This window comes from Netta rufina (assembly GCF_964035555.1).
Source record: "Netta rufina genome assembly, chromosome: 1".
Classification (NCBI taxonomy): domain Eukaryota; kingdom Metazoa; phylum Chordata; class Aves; order Anseriformes; family Anatidae; genus Netta; species Netta rufina.
In genome coordinates, this window is record NC_140123.1 from 135352578 (window position 1) to 135377347 (window position 24770).

The 24770-nt window shown below is 47.6% G+C and overlaps 1 protein-coding gene across 2 annotated transcripts in view; it reads right to left on the reverse strand.

Moving 5' to 3' along the window:
• The window catches only part of WNT7B (Wnt family member 7B), a gene marked incomplete at both ends in the record, with an annotated part of 92537 nt that extends 68063 nt beyond the window's left edge, over positions 1–24474 (reverse strand). The window contains one exon of one of the 2 annotated variants that reach the window (XM_084300669.1): positions 24404–24474. In XM_084300669.1, coding sequence (XP_084156795.1) covers positions 24404–24474 — 71 coding nt within the window. Of the gene's footprint in view, positions 1–18187; positions 18271–24403 lie in introns of those variants that run through there. The other variant, XM_084300668.1, reaches the window with a different exon arrangement.
• Positions 24475–24770: the final 296 nt, after the last annotated feature.

The following is a 24770-nucleotide window of genomic DNA, read 5'->3' on the forward strand; positions in this document are numbered from 1 at the left end:
AGAAACAGTAGCACATAAATAAACATATTTCCCCCACAAACAGTATTTCTCATATCAGAGATGCAACAGTTAGTCTCGGTAGATTGACAGGCTTAATGTGAAATATCTTATAAGTCATTAACACCGGCAATGAGTGTGCTATACAACAGAGAAGCTAGGACTTTCTGACCATTTGTAGACTTTATACAACTATACTCATTGACCCTGAGGCAATCTGCATTTTTATAAGGATAGCAGCCTCAGGTTGCTTCAAAAGTACTCCTGTTCTGATATGTTGTCATTTTCCCTCTGGCCTGTGAAGTAGAAGTCTTTTTACCTTTACAATACAATTGTATTTTATCATGGTAGCAAACAACCACACCAAGTAACAAAATATCCCATCCAGCATTGCATGGCTGGGGCCCAAATGAGATGACATGATGCTGAAATTCACTTTCCAGATCGACACCAATTGCCACATCATTAGGGAAGTGACATTTGAAGGGATTTTTCCACAGTGGGATGATTTCACAACTGGACATTGTGACAACTCCACCATGTCAGTGCTGTATTACAGACAAGTCATCCAATTCTCAGTGATAAAACAAATGGCTTTAGAGAGAGACAGACATGGCATGTAGCAAAAATGATATGTTTTATACCTCTCTGAACTGTTTATATCCTCTCCTGTACAGGACATCACACAGGAGCACAGAAAATATGCACCACTGAACACCACCATGGCAGTGCTCACACCCCAGCATAGAGGAGCACACAGGATGTGCTCATGTGTGTGGAGCTCCAGAAGAGCCATTGCTGGAATACATGATGACAGAGGCAACAAGGCTTGGCTGGCACAGGTTTGCACATGCTCAGCAACACTTCGCACATATATTGGCAGGCTTTCACACAGATACTAGTTGGGGCCAACTGCATTGACATGTCCTTGTTTATGGTTTGGAAACTACAGCAACATCTTGATCACAGAATCACAGAATTACAGAACTGTAGAGGTTGGAAGGGACCTTGAAAGATCATCGGATCCAACCCCCCGCCAAAGCAGGTTCCTTAGAGCAGGCTGCCCAGGTAGGCGTCCAGACAGGCCTTGAATATCTCCAGAGAAGGAGACTCCACAACCTCCCAGGACAGCCTGTTCCAGTGCTCCTTCACCCTCATTGTGAAGAAGTTCTTTTGCATGTTGGTGCAGAACTTCCTGTGCTCCATCTCGTGGCCATTGCCCCTTGTCCTATCCCCACAAACCACTGAAAAGAGGTTGGCCAAATCCCTCAGTCTCCCACACCTTGGGTATTTATACACATTGATGAGATCCCCTCTCAGTCCTCTTTTCTCCAGGCTGAACAGACCCAGGTCTCTCAGCCTTTCCTCATAGGGACGATGCTCCAGGCCCCGTATCATCTTTGTGGCCCTCCGCTGGACTCTTTCCGGGAGATCCCTGTCTTTTTTATCGTGGGGAGACCAGAACTGGACACAGTACTCCAGGTGAGACCCATTTCCAAATTGACAACTATGGTGAGGTCAGAGGTTTTGATGAAGAACTGCCTTCCAGTTGGTCATGGAGCTAGTGCAGCTCCAGTGGTGTTGCAGTTCAGGAGAGAGAGAACACGCATAAAGATGCTCACGAGAATGCATGGAGGATTGTAAAGGAAGAGGTGTAGATGATAATGTAATATCATTCTGATATTATTTTCCTCCCTGTTCTCTGCAGGATGCTTAGCAGCAAAGCCCAGCATTTTTCTCTCTGGTCCAAACTGTGCCAGCATACTGCCAGAGAATTTTTGAGAATTCTCTGCTCCTCAGTAGCTAAATTTTGTCCTTTGCAATTTTCAGATTTCTGACAGAACTGCTGGTGACAGTTGTAATAATATTCTGTAAAATGTTGTGGTGGTGATTCTTTGAATGCCTTTGTGGTTTGCTGTCCAGAGTTATAATAACCTATGTTTGCCCAGATATGTGTTCTCAGCTTAGAAGCACTGTAGCTAGCATTTACTGTTCTGCCTGGGTTACGTGTGTGAGCATGTGTCTCTAAGCCTGTGAGTGAACCTTCCTCCAGGTATTTACACTGTGCTTCCTACTCCCTGGGTAGCATCTCTCTACCTTCACATCTCATGGAAAGCAGGTGATGCCAGGTTTGTTCCAAGGAGCAGAATGCACCAAGAGGACCATCAATGGCTTCAGAGCCTTGTTTCAGTGCTGTGTTTCTCTATCAGTTATCTCCTTCCTTAATCCTAAAATAAAATATTTTAGGAAAAACAATAATGAAGGGAATAGAAGAGAGTCAGAAAAAGAAAAATGCAGGTCTGTGACTGTGAGACCAGAGACAAGATTCAAACCAGCATAGCTGCACTGAGATTAAGGTTTGATAAAATAGTTTACTTCAGATGACAATCTCACTCTGTTCCTCTCCATGAGTTTAAATTCCTTAGAAGGATGAGATAAAATAGCCAGTGCACATTAACATTTGCCTTGTCTTAGATCTACTTATACATGAGTTCAGTAAGAACTGTTGAGTGAAACTTTAGGGACCACTTTGTGTGACTTACACTGAAATCATGTATGTGTGTATGAGGCAATAATTTCAATTAAAATTGGGGGAAACTTTAGAAAGAGAACTCTAAACAGGGCTAAAAGTAAGATCCAAAAATCACTTGAAGTCTTCAAGTCTCTCTATAGTGTCTCAACCCTTTATATATCTGTGTTCATGAAGAAGACAACAGAAGAGATGTGAATTATGTCTGGTAGCTTTATATATAAATATATATATATAAAGACATACTCCAAAATACAGTGTAATACACTGGACCCTGGTAGTGTATGGAAGCCACAATCTCTATTCTGTGCCAAGCAATAGCTCCTATATATATTCAAAAACAACATTCTAGTCTGCTGAAAGATTGAAGAGAGTTAGTTATTGAGATGGGAAGAAAGAAGCTGAATATATTTTGAGAAGAAAATCCTTCATGGTTTGGCTACATACAATGTTACACTCTCTGAAAGCCTGTTTTTTGAAATGAACTCATGCTCTATAGGAAGGAAAAGCTGAGCATCCCCTCCAAGTGACTGTCCCAATTCACTCCTGCATGCTGGTATTACACAGCATTTGCTATCATTGAAGAAATATGATATTATGTTACTAATATATATATTATACACTACAGTTATGGAATCACAGGCCAGACAGGCCTTTTCTCCCTAGTACCCCAATACTCACAAATGAAATCCCATAAAGACAGCCTTTAATCTATGTGCTTATTAACCATTATTATTAGAATATCACCAAATTTCTAAACTTAAAAGTGCACCCTCACAAGGCTTTAGGTTCAGTGGATGACAGCATATTTGGATACTAAATGGTAAAATTGTCCTTAGGAGTTTACATTCAAGAGCCTTGTCAGAAATCCCAAAATCTGTAGAGCTAAACACAATTTATGTGGAGCAGCCATGCAGAAAATTTTCTTCCAAAGCCAAATTCTCTTATTGATGTAAACTCTGCTTTGTTTCTTACTCCTTTTACATGCCCTCTCCTGCATCTCTCCCCCTGCCCTCTCCTCAAAAGGGGGATCATCCTTTGCCTGCTGAAATTAGCCATCAACATCTCCTGCTCTATTCTTTGTTGTCTCTTCCTGACCAGTGATGTTGAGTCACATCCTCTATGGGGGAAAACTAAGCCTCAGAGGCACGGTAGAGTGTCACTTGCCTGAGAGTGGTTTCCTGTGCTGCTTTGCTCCTGCTTTCTGATCACCTCTCCTAACTCCACACTTACCTCCCGGTTCCAGACTATGCTCCTCTCCCAGCTCTGGTCCTCATGTTGAGTTGCAAAAAATGTGCTCTCAGGTGGTTACATTTATTATCAGCTGATGGAGGTTTGATCAACAAGAAAGGTTAAACCATGATTCAGCTAAGCGCTGAACCTCCCAAGAACTCTTCCTCTGGCAATGATCCTAAAGTCTGCTTCACCCTCCAGCTCCATCTCTTCTGTTTTTCATGCTTTCTTGACCTCTGATTTTCTTCCTTTCTGCTGCTTCCTTCCCCTTTTCTCTTCCCAGTTCACTCATTCTCCCTCCTGTTGGGTTTTCCACCCCCTACATCTCTCCGTTCTCTCTTCCATGGGGTATATGCAGCCCCCGTCCTTGCTGTCCCTCCCTTGCTACCCCTCACTCTCCCCCACCTTATGCCCTGAAGCTCCTGAGGCAGCAAGTCTAGCCCTTGTACACAGCCATCAGGCTGAAAGGAAAAACCTGAGTCATGCTCCAAGCTGAGATTTCACTGGCACTTTATGTTTTCAGCTCACTTTTTGTGTGTTAGATACTAATAAGAAAGTAAAATTGAGAGCTATCCCCCAACTTAATAACCTGATTTAGGAAAGAGTTAATTGTGTTGAAATCCCTTTGTATTCTGGGAACATAGGAGGGTGGTAGGCCCTGTGTATGTCCCATGTTTTCTAGGTTTAGGCCATGGTCTACTTAAACATATGCATGTAACTACAAGTTCTCTTAAGCCAGTATACTTACATTTTTCCATGTTTTCTTGATTTAAGCCTCAGCTGCTATTAAAAGAGAAACTTCTACTCTGGAAATAGAAACTCAAGATAAAAGGACTTCAAATAAGCCAAGAAACTTTAAATTAAAAAAAAAAAAAAAAGAGAGAGAGAGAGAAAGAGAGAAAAAAGAAAGCTTTATAGTGATACATTTATTTTTTAAGAACTAAAGAATTATGAATTCTATATATATCTATATCTCTGCATATAGTCTTACAAACACAATCATTTCCCTACTTTTTCCATTTTCTTCTATTTCTCTTAATAGAAACAACTTTTCACACTGAAAGGATACATGGGATAACATAATTTTTGTTTATTATTTTAAACAAAATATAAGGAAATCCAGTATATCTGTTTTGCAGTCTAATATCAATAAACCTCCATGAGATATCTACTGATATGATCATCCTGACACTTTGCTTGTGTGATAGAAAGCAAATACTATCACAGCCTCACAATTAATTCAATATCATTGTTGTTTACCCATATCTGTTGCATCTGACCATCGATTTCTGTAATAGATCTGCCGAGAATTTTCTGTCTTAACAGCCACTTTCTTGATATCATAACATGCATCATTTCCAGGTGTAACAGAGAATAAGAAAGTAGATTTGTCATTGTTCTAAGGAACTAATGCAAGCAAGGTGTCTTCATAGTAGCACAAATGTAAATTACCCCAAGGAATTTACAAGGGAGGTAGGGAGGGAGGGAGGAAGGAAGGAAGGATAAAAGTAACCTCTTAGTATTTTGCTCAGTTCAAGGGAGAACTGGTGGGAATAGGGAATATTGCACAGCTTTGTACTATTCAAGAAAAGCCACAATGACATTCCTTCAGCATACTGACAACCTGCTTCCTACCCAGGCATTTTCTGAGATGGGGTCCTTTCTGCACAACACACACAGCTACTGAAGGCAATATTATTAATTGCTAACTACACTATGAATTTCAGCTGACCCTAGCTCCACTTTCAGGTATGCTGAAGAGAAGAACTGTTAATGGTTTGGGGTCTACACTGAGATCAGGAAAGTTCCCTTTCATTTTCTCACCCTGCTGGACTGTGTGGTTTGAGTGAAATTATTTAGTCCCTGCATCCTTCAGTTCAATACATGTGAAATAGGGCATTTCCCAAAAAAATGACATGTTAACGGGCATATACAAAAGGTTGTGGAGGGTTCAGAGACTGTGGTAACAAAGATATCTGACAATATAATCAGCTTCTGGAAGAGCTACCAGAAAAGCTGGTTGGCTGCATTTATCTGATATAGATATCTAGATATATTAGAAAGAACAAGAGCAAACACAAAAGCAATGTGATCTTCAATTTAATGGTAGTTTCCCTACTGAGAGACTGTAAGAAGTATGTATAAGATAAGTTTTAAGAAGGTATAAGTTTTAGGTCCAAATGCAATGCCAGCTGAGGTGCTGGGGTGTGTATCCATTCTTCCTGAGAGCTCACTGGATCACACCCCATGATCTGCCACCTGCCATCTTCCAAAACCTCTCCCAGTCTCTGAATCCTCTACAGTGAGGCAATTAAAATTAGGCACCTTAAAGAGCCATTATGCACACTAAAAACAGCAGATCAAAGGAGAATTTAGGACAATAAATAATGTTTTCCTTCTTTAAAAAAAATATTCCGGGAAACTGTATTGCTCAGAGGATTGGTACTGGGATATGGAGCCTTTCATCACTGATCCAAACATGACCCAAGTCAGTAGTGACCAAAAAAAATGGTTACTGTTTGGCAGATGCTTTGTGGCCTAGAGTATTTGAAATGAGTTGATGGTCTTAATCCAGTTCTCAGTGGACAACTATCCACATCACAGAAACCACCACCACAATTGGCACCCTTATTGGCAGCCTTAGCAGGCTGGCCAAGGATTAAATAAGTACAGAGACTGAGCCACCCGCTTATGCCTAGCTAGAGGTTGCCCCTCTAGGTCATGGATGAGACACAAGGATGGGGTGGAGTGGGGAAGCTCACACACCCTCTGCTTGTGCTGTACTGGTTTTGTGGGTAAGGAGAGGAATTCATTTTCCAGGGCTCTGATTCAGGCACCCTTTGTAAACACTATTCTTGGGCATACATTTAAACATGAAAGGAGTCAGAAATTGAGAGACTTACAGGATTAGCTCTCAAAAAAAAAAAAAAAAGGCGGGGGGGGGGGAGGGCAGTCTAATTTTCAGGGAATTCATTAACAAGGGTAGATATAATGGGGTTGCATTTAACAGAATGTGTACAAGCAACCTGTAGAAGTGGCGTCATTTTGAGAAACATTACTTTCGCTATGCTATGTTGTCAGTCATCGCTTTAATTATCTCACAAGATGTCTTAGGTGGAACTCAAACCATGCCAGCTACTGTCAGCAAGCTAACACTGATTTCTAATTGGGTATACAATAGCAACTATCGTGTAAGCAAAGATCTGATAAACCTCAAAAAAAAAAATTAAAAAAAAATAATTTGTTCAATATGAAGAAAAGCAAACGAGACTTTTGTTATCACTGAAAGTGTTTTCCACTTTCAGAGAGGTAAAATATACCAGGCCCCTGATTTACCCTTACCCAGCATATGAGATCTTCTTCTGAGTTGATGTATTTTGCCAAGTCTTTACAATAAACAGCACTGCCCTAACAAAATACTGCGAGATAAATCCTGTAGTAACTCAGGCAAAGTTTAGATGGAACCAAAATTTAAGCTTACATGAAGGGCAAACAGGAAAAATTTTGCACGCGCTTCCCTGTGTGAAGGCATGGAGACTTCTTCCCTTCCTTGCCTAAGCAGGCAAGGCTGGAACAGGAACCACAGTGTAGTTTGTGGCAAGCAACGGCAGTTCTGCCCAAGTAAAGACATAGGGAACAAATGCTGCGAGCAGCATGAGGCCCCCCTTTCCTGTTCACCTCGGTGGCAGCCAGAGAACCTTATTGCCTGTCAGATGTTATTACACCAAGTCTTTAATAAAACAGTAGAAAGATGTGTACCTGTCAGGTATTCTTCATAACCTGACTGATTTAATACCTAGCTGCCATACCTGCCTGCAGCATGACTGAAATGCAAGTCAGCCTGCAAAAGCAAAGCATTTGCTACCTTCTGGAAGGAGCTGCCATTTGATCTTTGTTGCAGTACAGCCCTCGTATATTTTGGCTTTCAACGCCCTTTCTGTAAAATGGAAACTCCAGAAAGGAAAAGTGGTGAATTCTTAAAAGGGTCCTCGCCTGTGATATAACTTGTGCCTAGTCCAGGGGAAGCATTTCCATTTGTTTTTATTTGCACCTGAAGCAGAAAGGGAAGGTTGAGGATTGGAAATAAGCACAAAGTGACGAGAAGTATGAGCTCATAGTGGCAGGGATACCACTCAGAACAGCACCTGACCCTGGACATCTACACACTCCTGCCATGCCAACACATACTAGATGTGAAGAGCACCTTCATAAAAGTACTTGACCTAAACTGAACAAATTTCCTAATTGCAGTAAGACAACACTTGAGGGTGTGGTTACCACAGAAAATCACACCCATGGACAGATTAGGAGCACCTGGCTGCACCTTATGCCTCCTTCTGCCCCTGGGGCACGATTATCTCATCAGGTACCACCTGTCAAGTCTTGTTGCTGAGGAGCAGGCATTAGCACACCGGGCTAGGGAGAGGAGAAAAAAAGAGCAGACAGGGGCAGCAGGCACAAGTGCTCGTCCCAGTCCATTCTCATAAATTGAGTATTTACACTGAGATGATGCATTGGTTCTGCTCAGAAGTACTTCTGTGTTTTGGGTCTACAAAGGAGTAAGGTGTTGTTTCTAAAGTCTGCTCTGCACCCCCTCACATCCTTAGCATAGGTTGTATTGTGTTACTGGTTAATGGACAGCCCTGAACTTGCTGCTTTCCAGCCACACAGTGTGGCCTACATGAGACCAAAAGAGATGGGTAAGCTCCCTGCTAGGGGGTTTCAAAACGTTTTGCCCTTTTCTCCTAGAAGAGGACAAAGCCGAAGAGAGACACAGGCTTTATGACTTCCAACATGTTCTGACCATGAAAACAGCATATCGACTTTAAAGTATGACCAGGTGAGGTTGTGCTCTGCATATTGTCTTTGCATGCATGTCTTTCTCGTCCCTCCTGTTCTCTTTCATCCCCAGTTCAAGGTGTAAAGCCTAACCCCTACAGCAATTAGTGGATTATGGCCCAGCAACAGAAGACAGACCAAACTTCTGGCTCTGCCAGGCCTATTGAGCTCCTGTGAAACAACAAAGATCATAAAATTCAAGACAAATCTCTGAGCCCAGAGGTAAGTTACTCTCGGTCGAAAGGATCTGTCTGGGGAACAAACCTTCAGAGATTAGACTAATCCAGAGTGTGATGACCTTTGGGTCACAGTGCAAGAGCTTCCTCTTTGATATATCTTTTACAACATAACCAGAGTGACATTGACAACAATAACCTGACCCCATCCCAGCCCTCAGAAGCACCTACCCTGGGCAGACCTCCCTAGGGACATAGAAAGGAGAAGAACAAAAGACTCCAGGAAGTCTACGAGGGATGTGCCAATCTAATAGTTGTGGGCAGTGCTCAGATACTGTGAGGAGAGTTGCCAATAAAGAAAAACAACCAAAAACTGTAAAGCTAAATTCTGTACCCCTTAAAGCCGTGGGAGTGGAGAAAAAGGAATTTACTGTGAGTCAGATGAAGCCATATGTATTTTCACCCTCACCCTTGGCCCTTTTGATAGCATCAAAGTCCACTGTGTATGAAGCTACTCCAACTGATTTAGCTGTAGCCCACAGCAGTAGGGAATCGATGTAAGTCCTATTTTCTGCTCCTTGCTCACTGTGCTTTACAGAAGTGCTCTTCTCCATCCAGCAAAATCCTCCTTTCCTTTAAGGCTCAGCACAACAGATCTGATTCAGAAATGTTACTTGCTCTTCATTCCCCTTGAATTTCTCACCCTGAGTCATCAGACTACAGTACAACTTTAATGTGGAAAGTTTTGTGGGTACGTTTTGTTTTAACTTCAGAAAAGAAAAGGTACAACCAGAGGGGGGAAAAAAAGTGTCTTATGGTTGAGAGGACTCTTTTAACCAACGAGTCACATGGCTTCCTGGCCAGCAGCCAAAGGAGTCATGAGAGATGCTGCCATTCCCCCTAGAGCTCCCTTAACCATGTCCTGCCTGCTGCCCAGGCTGCCACCAGCCACCGCCTCGTGCCCAGCAGCTCTCCCTGGCCAGGCCTTGCTTGGCTGTGCCCATGGGTGTCTGGCCAGCCTCCCAGGATGGGGAAAAACATTCAGAAGTGATGCCCTTGACCCTGGGTAGTGGCCACACTGGACATGGTGGCAAAGCAGGTGAGCGCAATGCCATCTTTCTGAGGAGACACAGTTACGCTGACTCTCCTCTTTGCAGTCAGAGAAGAGTCACTGAAAGTAATGACATGGCACTTACACTGCATTTTCCATTTCCAAAGTGCTGTGGCAGCTTTTGCTTTCCTCCCCTCCCTCCGTGCCATGCCAGCACTGTCATTGCCCTGTTAAAGCTATGAGAAAATGAGGCAGAAACTGACAGAAGTCAGGCCATTCAGCATCTGAGGTTTTCCTCCAGTCTCAGACCTCCTCTGTCATCACCACAGAGCAAACCCCACCACAGAAAAGCCTCATCTTTAGCGGGGCTACCCCACTGCTCTGGCCAGGGTCTAGGTCAGTTAGAGATGCACTTGGGCTTTTGCAGATGCTTTCCTGCATTGCTGTGGGGGATGTTAGGGCCAGTGCTGGCCCCCATGTGCTCACAGTTCTGACATGTGCTGCCTGGCAGCTGCCACATTCTGCCCCAGCTGTGAGTGAAATGATCCTTGCCCAGTTCACTTGAGTACTGGGAGAATTAATTCACTTACAACCCTTGTATGAAAGCAACTATTACTAAATATTAGTCACATTTTATAATTATGTCTCACTTCAGCCAGATTAGGAGGGTGGTTATGATATCCAGGCCCAGAACAGCCACACTTAAATAGTTTTAAATTAAATACACCTCAAATTGTTTTCCAGGTCCTACTTGCAGGCAGACAGTGGTTTATATCTTTATGAGTTATTCTTACTTCCAGGCTTGAAAGCTGGGCTGCCCCACAGTGCCTTGCGCACAACAAGCAAATGCTGCAGTATTTCTGAAGTGCTTCTCCCCTAAAAAAAAATAAATAATGTTTTTATGTCAGCTCTTACTGGCACCAGAGGCCGTAATGATTCCTTCAATAGTCCATAGAACTGATTTTGGGTTTTGTCTGATATAGAGGAATAGCCTCCTGTTAATATTGCTTTTGCTGTATGTTCTTGGGAAGTATGGCCGCATTCCCTTCAAATTGTGAAATACTGCATGCCTGTGTCAAGGCTGCAGAAGAAGGGATGCTGGGAGAACAAGCCTCATGCTGACTTTGGGCTTGGTTCTCCTCTCACTTGCACCACAGCTTCATCACAGCTGCTTCTGCTTTGTTAAACTACTGGATTGCAGATGCAACCCCAGGGGAGAGAAGGCGTAGGCCTTCATGCTGAAAAGACAAGATATAGGAGCTTTCGAAAATGCTACACAAACCTCTGGTGGTGGCCATCCAGAAGAAAACACTTTTGTTGTGCGTTCTAGGTATGTTCTGGAGGAAGAGGCAAATCATCAGTGTTATCTTTATGCTTTGTGCCGAAACCACAAATCTGCCAGTAAAGTCCACCTAGCAGCGGAGTGGCTCTACCTCAGGCAAGCAATCTGGGACACAGTACCAGTGGACTTGCTGCCACTTCACTGGGGAAAATTATTCTGCCACATGTTAATTTTGTCCACAGTTGCACACTTGCTATACCACTGGATGTCCTTTTTCCTAATTAGTTAGGAACTCAGGATGAAATCTGACTTTGGACAAAGAGCTGGAACAAAGACTATGTCACCATGATGATTAAGTGGGATTTTTGCATAAATGTGAATTTTGTCCTTTGTGGGTTTTTGCCATGAGGGAGATCTGATACACAGGCATAGGATGAGAAGAAAATAGATGTACAAAACTGTAGCTACAACGTGGGTACAAATTGTATCCACTTTTAAAGTTATTTCCAGAAAAAGATGCAATAGCTCTCTAATCTAGCCTGCCATCAGACTTTCTAAAGAAAGTGTGATTGGCCATAAAATATTTAACAGGTAATAATTATCTTGCTGTCGAATCCTAGTGGAAGAAAGATTTTTTATTATTATTACTAATATTTATTTATTTTATGAAAGCGATGACATTGGCCATAGCTATCTTAACTTTGCAGAAACTGTCTATACTCTGCTAGTACTGAAAAAGATAGCTAGCTTGCAGCTTCCTCAGACTGTTGAGAAAACTGTCTTTAAAGGGGAAACAAAGCCTAAGAGAAATGTGGAAAAAAGCAATTCCGTGCTTTGGATAAAGGTTTGTCCTAAGAGCATTCAGGCAGTAACAGAAAAGAGAAGTCACAGAAATACATCGCATGTAGATAGAGAACTCTACTAAGAAAATCCTTTGTGTCTCTGTAGCTAAAATTTTGTCACATTTGCACCAGCTGAAGTATTTGCAGAGCTCCTTATGCATGTATTTTAGCAAGAACTAATATATAGGAGCTATCTTGAAGCAGCTACCAAGTCCTATGCATTTTTTTCCACAAAGGAGGGAAAATGTGTCATGTCAGGAAAATGTTACATTTGGGGCAAGACAGAAGGGAAAGTAAAAGAGATGGAGAAGGTGCTAATAATCCTTAAAGGACTGACGGATATTCTTGAAGAACCTTCTTTCCCTGACTTTTCTTCCAGAGCATGCCTGAGTTCCTGATCTTTCTTAGCTTCCCAAGTAATTCTGGGCTTGTAAATCCACATCTTTCAGTGACAAGCTCATTCAGCTCTTTGCCTGCATACACAGAAAAATTCCAGAAGTCAAGGATATTTTGCTTTCATGCACTGATATTTTGGTCATGGTTCTCATGGCCAGAGGCCTGGCTGGTTTCCACACAACTCTTCCGTGTAGGTACTACTGCCATACTATAAAAGTTGTGTGCCTGAACTGGGACAGGTTGGGGCAATGCTGTACAGGAGGGCAATGAAGCATTAAGGAGGGAGGAACAAAAATAATGAGAAGAGTCAAGCATATGACCTAGAGCTGCAAAAAGCCAGCTGTCAGGTAGCAAGCAGGTAGATGTGTTTTGCCAACGTATGTGAAAAACACTGGTGAGAATCCACTGTGGGTTAAATGATGTGCAAAGGTTATGGGCTGAAGAAATCACCCTTGCAACAGTTCTGTAATGCTTGGTGTCAGCATGCTTGCAGAACACCTTTGATCTAGAGCTGGTCCCAGCTTCCTGCTGTTTGTAGCAACCTGGGAGCACAACAGCATTAAGGTGTGTTTTGGGGAATCCCTTTGACAGTATTTCAGCCCAAATTATACAGCTGCATGCACTAAGAAAACACTTGGCACCATTCTACCTTTACCGTGCCATATTGCCAGGTCCACACGGTGTATTTTTTCCATTGCATAAAATGTGTTTGTCAGTCTAGCAGTATAATTGCAGCTTTCTTTCTCTGGCTTTTTAACACCTCCTTTGAAAGATTGTTTTCTGAGGGATTAGCCTTGTTCTTTAATATGCTAGCATATCTTCTTTAAACCTGACCTGCTCATCTGCATATTTAATGATGCTTTATATCCAATGGTAATATTGTGTTAGTAATGCAACACATGTAATAATTGCAGGCTGTCATTCTACAAATTCTAGATGCTACCACCTTTCCTTATAATTATTTGTCATGAGTTTTTAAAATTTAAAGGGTGCTAGAAATCTAATCCCCAGAACCTGCTTGCCACAAACTATTGAGAATGGGGGCTACATCCATCTGCATTTAAATTCAGGGATATCCAGTGTTTGGCCTAGACAAAACAGGAAGAAGGGTGGCATGTTTACCAGAGTCCTATAGTTTTAGACAGGGAATTTTAGTTTGGGTGTCTTGGAGAAATGGTAGACTTGATCTTCTAAAGCTACTAGGAAGTTATATCACAGTCACTTTTCTATCTTTGTGTGGCAGCTTCAACAGATGGAAATAGCCTCTATCAGACAGGTAAACCAATCTTACAGTGATTATGGCAGCACAGCATGCAAATCTTCTTTATTTTTCTTGTTTCTCCTAAGCAAAAGAAAAGGTGGTTTAGGTGATCCTAAAAAATAGTCAATATAATTTGGGAGTTCACCTCTTCTGTATCTAAGCCAACACATCTGTGGAGGCAAAATAAAGTTGTAGTCCTATTCCAAATCCTCTTATAAATGAGTATTATGAAGTTCTATGGAACAGGAGAATCTAAAGATCCCACCAGAACTCTCTTTGCACACTGGATGCTGCACAAATAGAGGCTGAGAGAGCGAGCTTGCCCCAAAGTATACACAGCCTCAGCAAAAAGATGAACAAGGCACGAGAGCAGTGAAACAACAGATTAACACCACAGTCCAGTGACTGGGCCAGAGACAATCCCATTCCAATAACAAGTTTTATCACAGAGGTCAACATAGCTCTGATCTCACTGGGATGGGAAGAGTGGGCTCCTCTTGAAGAAGCTGCAACACAGAGCGGGCTTGCTCTTCTGTGTTTGTGTAGCTCCCTCCTACACTGCCCAGATTAAGAGAAAATTTTCAGGGACCATCTCTAGCAATCCTAATCTTTAGGGATTAGGCATGAGTACTTTCCTGTAAGCATGTGAAAAATACATGCTCCCTCTAACCCACTTCCCACAAGCATGGAGAAGCCCTGTTGTAAAGGAAGTGGAATTATAAGGACGTGACAGCATCAGCAGAACAGACGCAAAACATACAAAGGCATTTTTCTCCTATATTTCATAATCTGCCAGTAATACCTACTGGCTAATAAAAATTATTTGCTATACTGTGGTGTCAGAATGCTTAGCTGCTCTGAAGGTTTATGCTGCTATTACCTTGTACATACACACTCTCTTACAAGTTATTCCCAATCACTTTTTAGCAAATAACTGAATTAACTCTATGTACCAGCAGATAATCCCCAAAATAAGCTTATTAAAAACACTCTCATGTTGCTAGTGAATGCACCCAACCCTGAAGAAGATGAACAGTGAAGGCGATACACAAATGTAAAGCCAGAACAGCCCCGTCTTTTTCAAAAGCTAATTACATGTATGCATACAGACACGTGCACTTAAACACGCACTGTGAGAAACGGTGCCAAACCGTGTTATATCTAATCCTGTTTTAAGACATTTATACTAATTACATCGATATTATTAAATGTCAGTTGTATACTTTAAATATGTAATTGGATTACCAACGTATGTCCAGTGCATTAACATGTATCAGTCACCCTACTACCAGCCGTTCTACCTGAAGTCGGTTTTCTTTTCCAAAAAGTCAGACACTAATTGCTTCTGGTTGTAAAAATGTTTACAGTGTCTCAGAGGGCCAGAGGTTAGTAGGTGAGCGCGCCGGAAAAGATTGCTTTAGCAGATAGCATGTTCACAGTACAGAAATCGACTTTATAAAGAAGTTTGTTCTTTAAATCTGCGTGTCTTCTCCCGGACATTGCACGCTTAGCACCGAGGCCTTGGGTGCCTTTCTGCTTGCACGCTTTTCAAAATTGCATTTGACCAGGACGGGCTGTGTGTTACAGCCGTGCTGGCAAAACACGCGAGCCGTGCCGACCCGTGCTGTGCCCGGCTCGCAGGCAGCGGGACAGGCGCGGCACAGACGCGGTGCTCTCCCTCTGCTCGTGCGCTGCAAATTGCCCTCGTGAATTTTGCCTTTATCCCCTGAGTACCAGCAGCTCGGAAAACGAATTGTTGCTCGCACGGCCAAGAGATGATAGAGATCTCGGGCACAATTAACATAATCATTGACAGTCCATGGGAGTTTAGTAAATAGCAGCCTGGGAAGCATCCTCCCCTCCAGAGAGCGAGGGTAGCAGAACCAGACACCAGAAGATAATGCTTGAACAGGCTCTACTATGCTTTAATCTTCAAAAGCTACCATTAGTAAGCCTGAGGAGTATATTTACCCACAAAATAAACACCGCAAGTTCTCTAGGCTACTATCCATTAAGCACTGAAATAACTCCTCTTTCTTTTCACTTCCAAGCGGGAGCGAGGCGAAGCTTCGCAGCGTGCCCAGCTCGCTCCGGGCTGCTGGGGGTTAGCAGCGGGGCCGGGGAGAGAGGGGTCTAGGGGAGGGGGGCCGAGGGGAGAAGGTATGGAGGGAGAGGGGCTGGGGATGAGGCGAGCCGGGGGAAGCGGGGCCGGGGGGAGCGGGGCCCGTGGGAGGCGGCGGCTGCGTCCCCGCGGGGTGATGGATGGCCGGAGGGACGTCCGCGCTGGTTTGGGGCTGCGCTTTGTTGGCTTTCACCTCGTGATCCCTTTCCCTTCTGCTCTGCTGGACTGCAATAGTCCCTGCGGCTCCGGCTCCGCGGGTCCAGCTGCCAGTGACCTGCCGCCGGCGGGATGAACCGAGGCAGCATTATTTCCCCGCAACAAGTTCGCTTTGTCGCAGGGCAGCGCTCAAAAGATCCCCGAGCGGTTCGCTCTAAATAAAGCAGGCATTGCTCCCCTTGTATTTCCCCTCAGCAGTCGCCTTAGTATTATTATTATACTTCTATAGCTTTTGCTTTCGGACCTTATAATTATGTCACACAGCAAGGGAAACCACTAGCATGCCAGCATCTGGTGTGCGGTTTAAAACTTTTGTTTCAAGATTTGAATTATTTATAGAAGGCAAACTTTGTAGGATAGTAATTTCCTACGGTTTTGAGAAAAATATGGCTACGTTTATATTAAATGGGTATATTTATTTATTTATCACGACTCCTTCCTCCTGTTTGAAAAAAGAAGATGGCATTGCAATTTTTTCACGGGCTGTTGGGTCACCTACCAGCAGACTCATCCCGTCTGGAAAGAGAAGCAGGCTGTTTGGTCTAATCAGTAGCATCGCACCGAATTAAACCTAACGTGGCTCCATAAATCAAGCGCCTTTAAAAATCGGTAGCCAAGGCATGTGCATTTCATTAAGAATTAAGAATACAGAAATAGGCGTTTAGTTTCTTTTTATGTCTGTGTTTATTCCTACTTTTTTTTTGCCTAGCGGTGGGCTATATTTTTCTATAACCCACAAAAAAAAAAAAAATATGCACACGGAAGAACACACGCACACGTGCTGGTTTATGTGCATGTGTGTTGCTTGCCTGCATGCACAGAAAGAAAAATAGTCAGAGGGATGGATGGATAGGATGGATAGGATGGATGGATAGGTAGAAAGAAAGAAAGAAAGAAAGAAAGAAAGAAAGAAAGAAAGAAAGAAAGAAAGAAAGAAAGAAAGAAAGAAAGAAAGAAAGAAAGAAAGAAAGAGAGAAAGAAAGAAAGAAAAGCCACATGCAACTCAGGGGTAGGAGCTCCAATTTTGCACCCGCCGTGGAACAGAGATCTGTGCTCGCCGCGGGGGTGGGATAGAAGAGAAATCCTCCCGGCCCCTGCAGCCGGGGGGATTTGAGGAGGTGACGCCGAAGCAGCCTCTTCCGAGCGCAGGCGGGAGCCGAGGCGACTCCCCGGGCACAGCCGGCGACCTGCCCGCCTCAGAGCTAGCCCTGGGCCCCCCCCGAGCCCGGCGCCCCGCACGGAGGGGCGCGCCGGGAGGGATGCTCAAGGGAGGGAGCGGGTCCGGGCGCTACACCAGCTACTCCAGCCCCCGGCGCCCTCCTGTCCCCGCTGCTGCCCCAAAACGTGGGCGCGCCTCGCCTGAGGGCTCTCGGCAGCCCCTCCAGCAGCCCCTCGGGGCTCTGGAGCGCAGCCCCGGCCGGGCTCCCGGGCACGGCGGCGGGTCGGTGCGGGGACCGCAGCCCCGGCCCCCCCGGCCGGCGTCCCGGACCTGCCCGGGACCCGCAGCAGCGCGGCGGCCGCCGCTCCCCGCAGCCCGCACGTAGCTGCCTGTACGCTACTTCTCCCCCGCAAAGTTAGATACAGATATAGATATTAAAAAACCGAGCCCGAAACTCCTTGCAGTCCCACCCACCGACTCTCATTTCCCCCACCCCTACCTCCACCCCCTTCCTCACAAGGAAAAGGTCCTGGAGCCAGCTCTAACTGCGGGACTGCAGATCCCTCCTGAGCAAAAGCACCCAGCCAGCCTGCGCCTCCGCGCAGCGCGGCCGCAGCTCCCCTCGGGCTGCGGGCTGGGTCTCCCCTGGCGAGCACGGAGCCGTGGCCGTCTCCTCTACGGCAGGAGGAGGAGGAGTCGGGCTCGAAGGCCCCGGGGAGACGCCGCTCGGCTCCGCTCCGCTCCGCGCCCCGTGCCCGCCGCCCTCCCGGTGCCACTGCCCCGCGGAGGGGCGCGCAGGGTCCCGGCCCCGCCGGGGCAGCCCCGGGAGTTACCTGGCGGTGCACCTTCCCCTGCCGGAGCCCGACCGCCAGCAGCTCCGCCGCCATCACCACCACCACCAACATCATCATCAATCATCATCATCATCCTCACCACCACGCTCTGCGCGGAGCTGCCGCCGCCCGGGCTGGCTGGCTTGTCCCGGCTCCCTCTGCTTGCATTGCCCCTAGGTAGCTAGCGGGGGCATTTCAAACGGTATTTGGAAAAAATAACAATTAAAAAAAAAAAATCTGGATCACTTACAGGTAACTCCCACTGGTAAGGATGAGGAAAATCTGAGGGTAATACACTGAGAGTAACACACTGCGAGATGAAAAAAGGATCATGGCTGAATCCCGTTTACACTCTTGGAGTTCGCTTCCTTGGTTATTCCTTTCTGGCCCCCCCTGGTCGTAACTCCCCACCCTTTTTGGTGTCAGCTGTGGCTTGAATCTGAGTTGGAATCCAGTCCCTTGGGCTTGGGGGGGCTTTGTCTGTTTGTTTGTTTGTTTGTTTGTATTGTTGTGTCTAGTATTCCCCTGGTGCTAATGCTGCTCTCTGTGCAGAGTACGTGCTGCTGCTGCTGCTCTCGCTGCTGCTGCTGCCTCTGGGCTCCTGCCTGTCATGTCTCAGTGGTTGGAAGTTGTTACAGTGGGTTCTCGTGTTGGAATGAGGATGGTTTAAGGGATTTGGATGGCAGAAAGTGCCTCTCTCTCTCTCTCTCTCTCTCTCTCTCTCTCTGCAACTCTCCTGAGACTCGGGGCTGCCATTGGGCAGTCAGTCACTGCAATCCGCCTACTTTTTTTCTCTCCCTCTCTCTCTCCCTCTTTTTTTTTTTTTTTTTTTTTTTTTAAAGGAGAGGATGACAATGGAGAGACACGGATGTCGCCCGGACTGCAATGCACCCTCTCTCCCCGGGCCAGCCCTGTCCGTACGCCCAGCTCTCGGAGCGGTCCCCACCCGCTAAGCGCTGCATTTTGGGGCGGCTCGCTTCGTGCCTCGGGGAAGGCAGCTCTTGGGCTCTGGCTCGGAGACGTCCTGGAGGAGCCGGCAGCTCCCGGTTAATTGCTTTATGATGGGTGGCTGCCCCAGCTCCCCCGAAGGGCTCCGCCGTCCCCTCCAGCCCCGGAGCGCTCTTGGCTCTTGTTGCCCCTGCTGTTGCAAATCAAGCTCCGATTTTGGGAGGACCTCTGTTAAAAAAAAAAAAAAAAAAAAAAAAAAAAAAAAAAGCACTTTGTCGTAGCCCGCCTGAGAAATAAAGACATGCACACTCGTAGCTTCCTGGCGGGGCTGGCTTTGGCGTGAGAGAAGGGGGAAAAGGACGGGTGGGCAGCAGCCGGGGGACGGGGGCGAGCGGGGGCCGCAGCGCCCGGCCGGCCGGGAACCTCTTCCGCAGCCCCCGGGGGCAGAGCTGCCGCCTCTCCCCTTCCCTCCTTCTTTCCCAGAGGATTCAGGGCGGGCTAGGCGCTTTGCCGGCGAATCAGCCCCCTCTCCCCTGCGTGCCCCTCGGGCCCCGGGCCGGGGCAGCTCGCCCCGACCCTGCTGCCACCAGCGGGAGCCCCTCGCCCCACGGAGCCCTGGATTCATCTGGTTTTCGGGTAAGGAAACAAAGTCCCGCTGATGGGAGCCTGCTGGAGGGACGTGGGCTTCGGGTCTCCAAACGAAGCCCCGAAGAGAATTGTGCGCCGCGGCGAGTTTAGCTGAAGTGCAGCCGGAGCGAAAAAGAACTGGGCTCCTAAGTCTTCTTGGTCTGTAGCGTTTGTAATGTTCGTCTCGGGTTAATTGCGTAACGACCGAAGGAGCTTTCTTGGCCGAGAGCTACCCCAGACACCCCGGATACACCTCCTCGAGTTAACCAGTCCTGGCACATGGGTGCAGCTGTCCCTGCGGCACAACGAAATAAGCCTTCAGATGGAATCGCGAGTGTAGAATTGGTGTAAAAACGGTGTTTCCCGCCGAATATCCGATAAGAGTCTCCTCGGGGGTTTGTTTCATTTAACGACTTTCATCTACAAGTTGAATAATGCATGCGCTGGTACAGTGAGCGTCATTTGGAGGACGCTACTCTCGATTAATGAGGGACATAAGTTTAAGCCTCTCAATTACTTACATCCGAGAATAATCTTATTTATTTGTAATTCTTTAAGATTCTGAAATTGTCGTATTTATTTCTTTAAGTGTGTGTGTGCATCTGTCTACACATATATAGAGAGAGAAACATATAGCTGTGTATCTCTCGTGATGCCCGTTGCCCCTCTCAGACGTAAGAAGTGGCTGGGGCAGCAGAGCTGAGCGCGAGCTGGGAGAACGGGGAGAGATTTTTGATGGGTTATTTCTAGCATTTTCTTGGCTTCAGATATATTTTAAAATGTGCTTTTAAATATGTGCCTGGCGGGGGAAGGAAGGGAAGAAAGTGAATTCTAAAAATGAAAAGTAAACGCTGGAAAATTTCGAAGTGAGGCTGGCAGGGATGAAAGCCAGCCCGGATGAAACGAAGACGCTTTGCCCTTCTGCACAGCTTTGGGAGGAAGATAGCTTTGTCGTGTAGACGGAGGAAAGTCTTATAAAATCAACCAAATCGTGCCGATTCATTTTGGGAAGATAATTCTTTTCGCTAAAAACGCGGGCCGATTATTACGTCGGAAAATTAATAGCAATGATGCCGGTGATAACAATAACGCGTTAAATTCTCTGCAAATTGTATCTATATATACGGCAGTCTGGAATAGCGAGAAGTGCACTTGTTTTGTCGAATAAACCGACTTGTTAAGCCGAATACAACCCACATAAAATGGTGTGGCACTCTAGGAGCTGGTACTGGTGGTAGCCCCTAATACGGGCATTTCAGCATCTGTCATTTCTTCTCCCTCAAACATGTGTTTTTTGGACAAAATAAGGGCAGGACGGCACCGAAATGGTTGCCGGCACGGAGCGATGGAAGGCAGATGAAGCAGAGCAAGCATGAATAAAGTATTTCCCTTTTCTTTCTTTTATGTATTCCCAGCTGCTGTTTCTATCTTACACCAAAACCTGCAGTGTCCGGCAGAAGAGCACGTCAGAAGACGGAAAGAGCTTTGACCGCACGTCCAGCAGGCAACTCACTGGACTTCTTTCAGGTCCTAACCAGGTATTTCTTGTACCTCACAGAGCTGCAAGTCTATTGCAGGGGAAAAGAAGGGGGTCAAAGATGAGTCCCTTGACGCGACCCGACGACGGGCTGGCTGTGGCAGCATAGCCAAAGGCATCGTGGCGGGGGGCCGGGGGGCCACGGTTGAAGCCCTCTCGTCTCCTCCCGAGACCTCTCCGGGACTTCCGGCGCTGCCTCCCTCATGGTGGCTGCCGTCGAGGCTGCGCCCAGGGGCGGGGAGGCTCAGAGGGGAGCGGGATTTCGTTGGCGTTTGGGGCAGGAGCCGCCGGGTCAAGCTTTCCGTTGCTCCCCGGGCAGGGCCAGCTCCTGCCTCCCTCCTGCTGCACACCCTGAGCCGCACCTCGGCCTCCTCCCCGCGGGCATCCTCTCCGCTCCCACTGGCTGCCCCCCTTCTATCCGTCCAGGAAAGACGACGGGGAACACGGGGGGCTTGCCCCCCGAGCCCCGATCTGGGCACTGCCAGCGGCTCCGTCTTTCCAGAGGGTCCCAGCACTCATCCCCAGAGCATCCGCTGCGACTTGCATCTGTGGCACAGCTGCGATTTTGAACTTCCGACGCATTTATTAATTAAACTGGAGCTGGCTGCTCTGCGATCTTCGCAGGAAACATGTCTGTTTCAATCCAGTTGCCAGCCGAGGTCGCCGTTTGATTGCCTCTGTTTTCGCCGCTAGATGCTGGAAGCCAGGGGGGCTGCACGGCGCAACGGCGAGAAGCGACCTCCGCCGCGCCGGGGGGCAGGGGGGCTGCTGGTCACCGCGGCTTCACTCCCCTCACCTGTGCCGGCCGGTGCGGGAGCAAGGCTCGACACGGCCAGAAGCATACTGGGGAATGCAAAATGGAAGTGGGAAGAACGGGAATTCCGTGTGAGGGAGTGATGGAGGAGGGATGGAGGGAGGAATGGCGGAAGGGAGGACCACCTGAGTGGGGTCTCGCTCCTTCCTCCGTACTGGAGACAGCGGCTTCTCCACTCCAAGCCGCCGCTGGGACCCTGCCGTGCCGCAGCAGCAGCCCCGCAGCTCAGCAGCTAGGCATTGTCTTGTTTTCCCTCCCCTCGTGCTCCCCTTCGCCCCTGTCCAGCCAGAAAGCCCAGCTCTGATCACGTTTTATTAAGACAAGAACACGTGCTCGGTGGCAAATAACGTAACTGCATGAGCCAAGCTCTTTGCTACCTCCATCTCTCCTTCACCCTGCAAACTAAACCTAAGGCACGGGGAGGCAAACCGTGTTTTATCTCACTTCATCGCCCCCCCCCCCCCCCCCCCCCCCCGCCTTTGCTACGCACAGAGCTCACTAGGAAAGGTATCATTACGCTTAGAGGATATGGTTTCAACAAAATGGTAGTTCCAGTGGCTGATGAAAGAGGAAATAATTGCATTCCACATGCCTAGCCTAGAAGTAGCCCAGGATCTCAGAGCAAATTTCTCTCCCATTGTTCAGGGAAAATGAAGTATTCTCATCGCCTTACAGGCACGGTGATGGATCTGATGGGGTTTCTGTAAGGGCTTTTACTGTTCCTGCCCTCCACTCAATTTTATTTCCAGGCTCTGTTCGACAGCATTCTTGCGATTTTTTTCCCTCACGAATCCCCTTCTAAAACAGCCACAATCAATTTCGAAAAGAAATCTGCCTTCCAGACTGTAACACGTGCCCAATCTTCTGTTTCCTTTACGACTAAAACCGCAGTGAAAGCGAACAGCGCTAGCACTACCCCTCCTTCTGCAAACCCTTTTCTTTCAGCTCGTCTGCTCCTCCGCGAGGGACGCCTTTGCACCGAATCTACCGGTCAGCTACCGGGGCAGACGGGGCGCCCCGTCTGGGTGGATTCAGAAGGATCAGGAGGACGGCGGTGCAGGTACCCGGCCTGGCCCGCACCCCGAGGCTCCGCGGGGAGCCCCTCCGGGGCACCTGCAGCCGTGAGGACTGGCTGGGAGCCCTGCGGCACTGCCCGGGCCACGAATTAGGTGGCTAGCCAGATGGGCGAGCGAAGGTGAATGCAACCTGCTGGGGACCCTCCGGGCAGGGCCGGGCCGGGAGGGACCGGGCAGGAGCAGCGGGCGGCGGGGGCACCGCTTTCCTTCTGATCCCGTTTGCAGCCTGGTTCAGCGGCCCCCCACCCCCACCCCAAATCGTGCAACCGGCTCCCGCGCTCCCCCCGCTGCAGACCGCCTCTCTTTTGCCTCGCCGGCACCCTCCTCCCCGCCGCCGCCCGTTTTGCTCGGGGGGGGTGGCCGAGGAGGGGACGGGGGGTGGCAGCGGGCGACAGCTTTGCGCGACCCCGGAGGGTCCTGGCGGCCGGCTCCGTGCTTGTCCCTGCCGGCCCTTTCCGTGCTTCTGGCCTGACTCCCCGGGGACGTGCTCCCCCTTCACACACACACACACACACGCGAGCTGCCCCTTCTTTCCCGTGTTGGTTTCAAGGCGGGAAGCAAGCGTTTTCGGATTGCAACTCACCTTATGCATTCTTGATCATTAAAAAAAAAAAAAAAAAAAAAATCCCACAGCTATGCAAAGACAGGATCTTTAAAGAGGTTGTAGCTCGACAGGTAAGGACTCGGCTGGGGCTCAGGAATGTGAAATTCAACTCAAGTCAGCCTACTGCGACGAGCAATATTAATAAGGGCACCCAGGTAAAGGGGGAGAGGCAGAGGGAGAAACTTAGCGACTGAAATCACAGCGCCGAATCGGCAGCTGCCATCCAGCAACGCGGAGACACCGCCGAGATCCCCGGCAGCGCTGGCAGGGCCCCCCCGGTCCTCCGGTCCCCCCCGGTTCCCCCGAGACGCCCCTGCCGGCGCCCCCCTTCCCTTCCCCCCCCCCCCCCCCCCCCATCCCAGTCCGGCCGACCGCCGGGATGCGGAGGCAGCCGGAGCAGTTGTCAAGTTAATTTCACAACGTTGGCGTGATGGTTAGGAGCGCAAATTGTGTCTAGGCCTGCATAAAACAAATCCCCTCCTCCCGCCCCTTTCTCCTTTTTAATACTTAAGCTCCGCTCTATTGTCTCATCAGCAGCGGCTGAGTTAACTCTGTCAGGCTTTTTTTTTTTTTTTTGGCTCCGAGGGTACCGTGAGCCAGAGCTAATACCGAAGCCCGGCTGAGCGGTGCAAAACACGAGGATCCGGCGTTCCCCGGTGAGCGGCTCCCTCCAGGCTCCGCGACACCGGAGCGACCCCGCCGCCACCGGGCCCCGCACCGCGACCCTGCCCCGGGGTCCCGGCGGCGAGACACGATCGCTTCCCGTCCTTTTGTCGCTCGGTCGCTTCTCTTCTTTCGGCTGCGCTTGCTCCGCGCTAACGTGACCCAAAAGACAAGGTTTGTGGTGCAAAAGGACTTACCCTAGTTTGACATAGATGACTCCAAAGCATAGAAACACGTAGAAAATCCACTTGCGAAAGTTTCTGTGCATGATCTAGGGAATGGACTGAGCCATAAAAACTGCACAAAAAGTGGAACTGATCTTGTCGATTAAATCCCAGTCAAGAGCATTTCTGAAGCTGCCCCGAAGCAAAGCCGGCCAAACTGTAAAAATCAACAAAGTGCAGATAAGCAGCTCTTCCCAGAGCCATGGTGACCAAAGCCGGCTCCGATAGTAAAGCTAAAGAGGGAGGAAAATAGAAAGAGCTGTTCAAAACGGTAAAACAAAAACCCAAGACAGACAGTCTGAGGAAGAAAATGAGCAAGCACTGATCTTGATCAACTGCC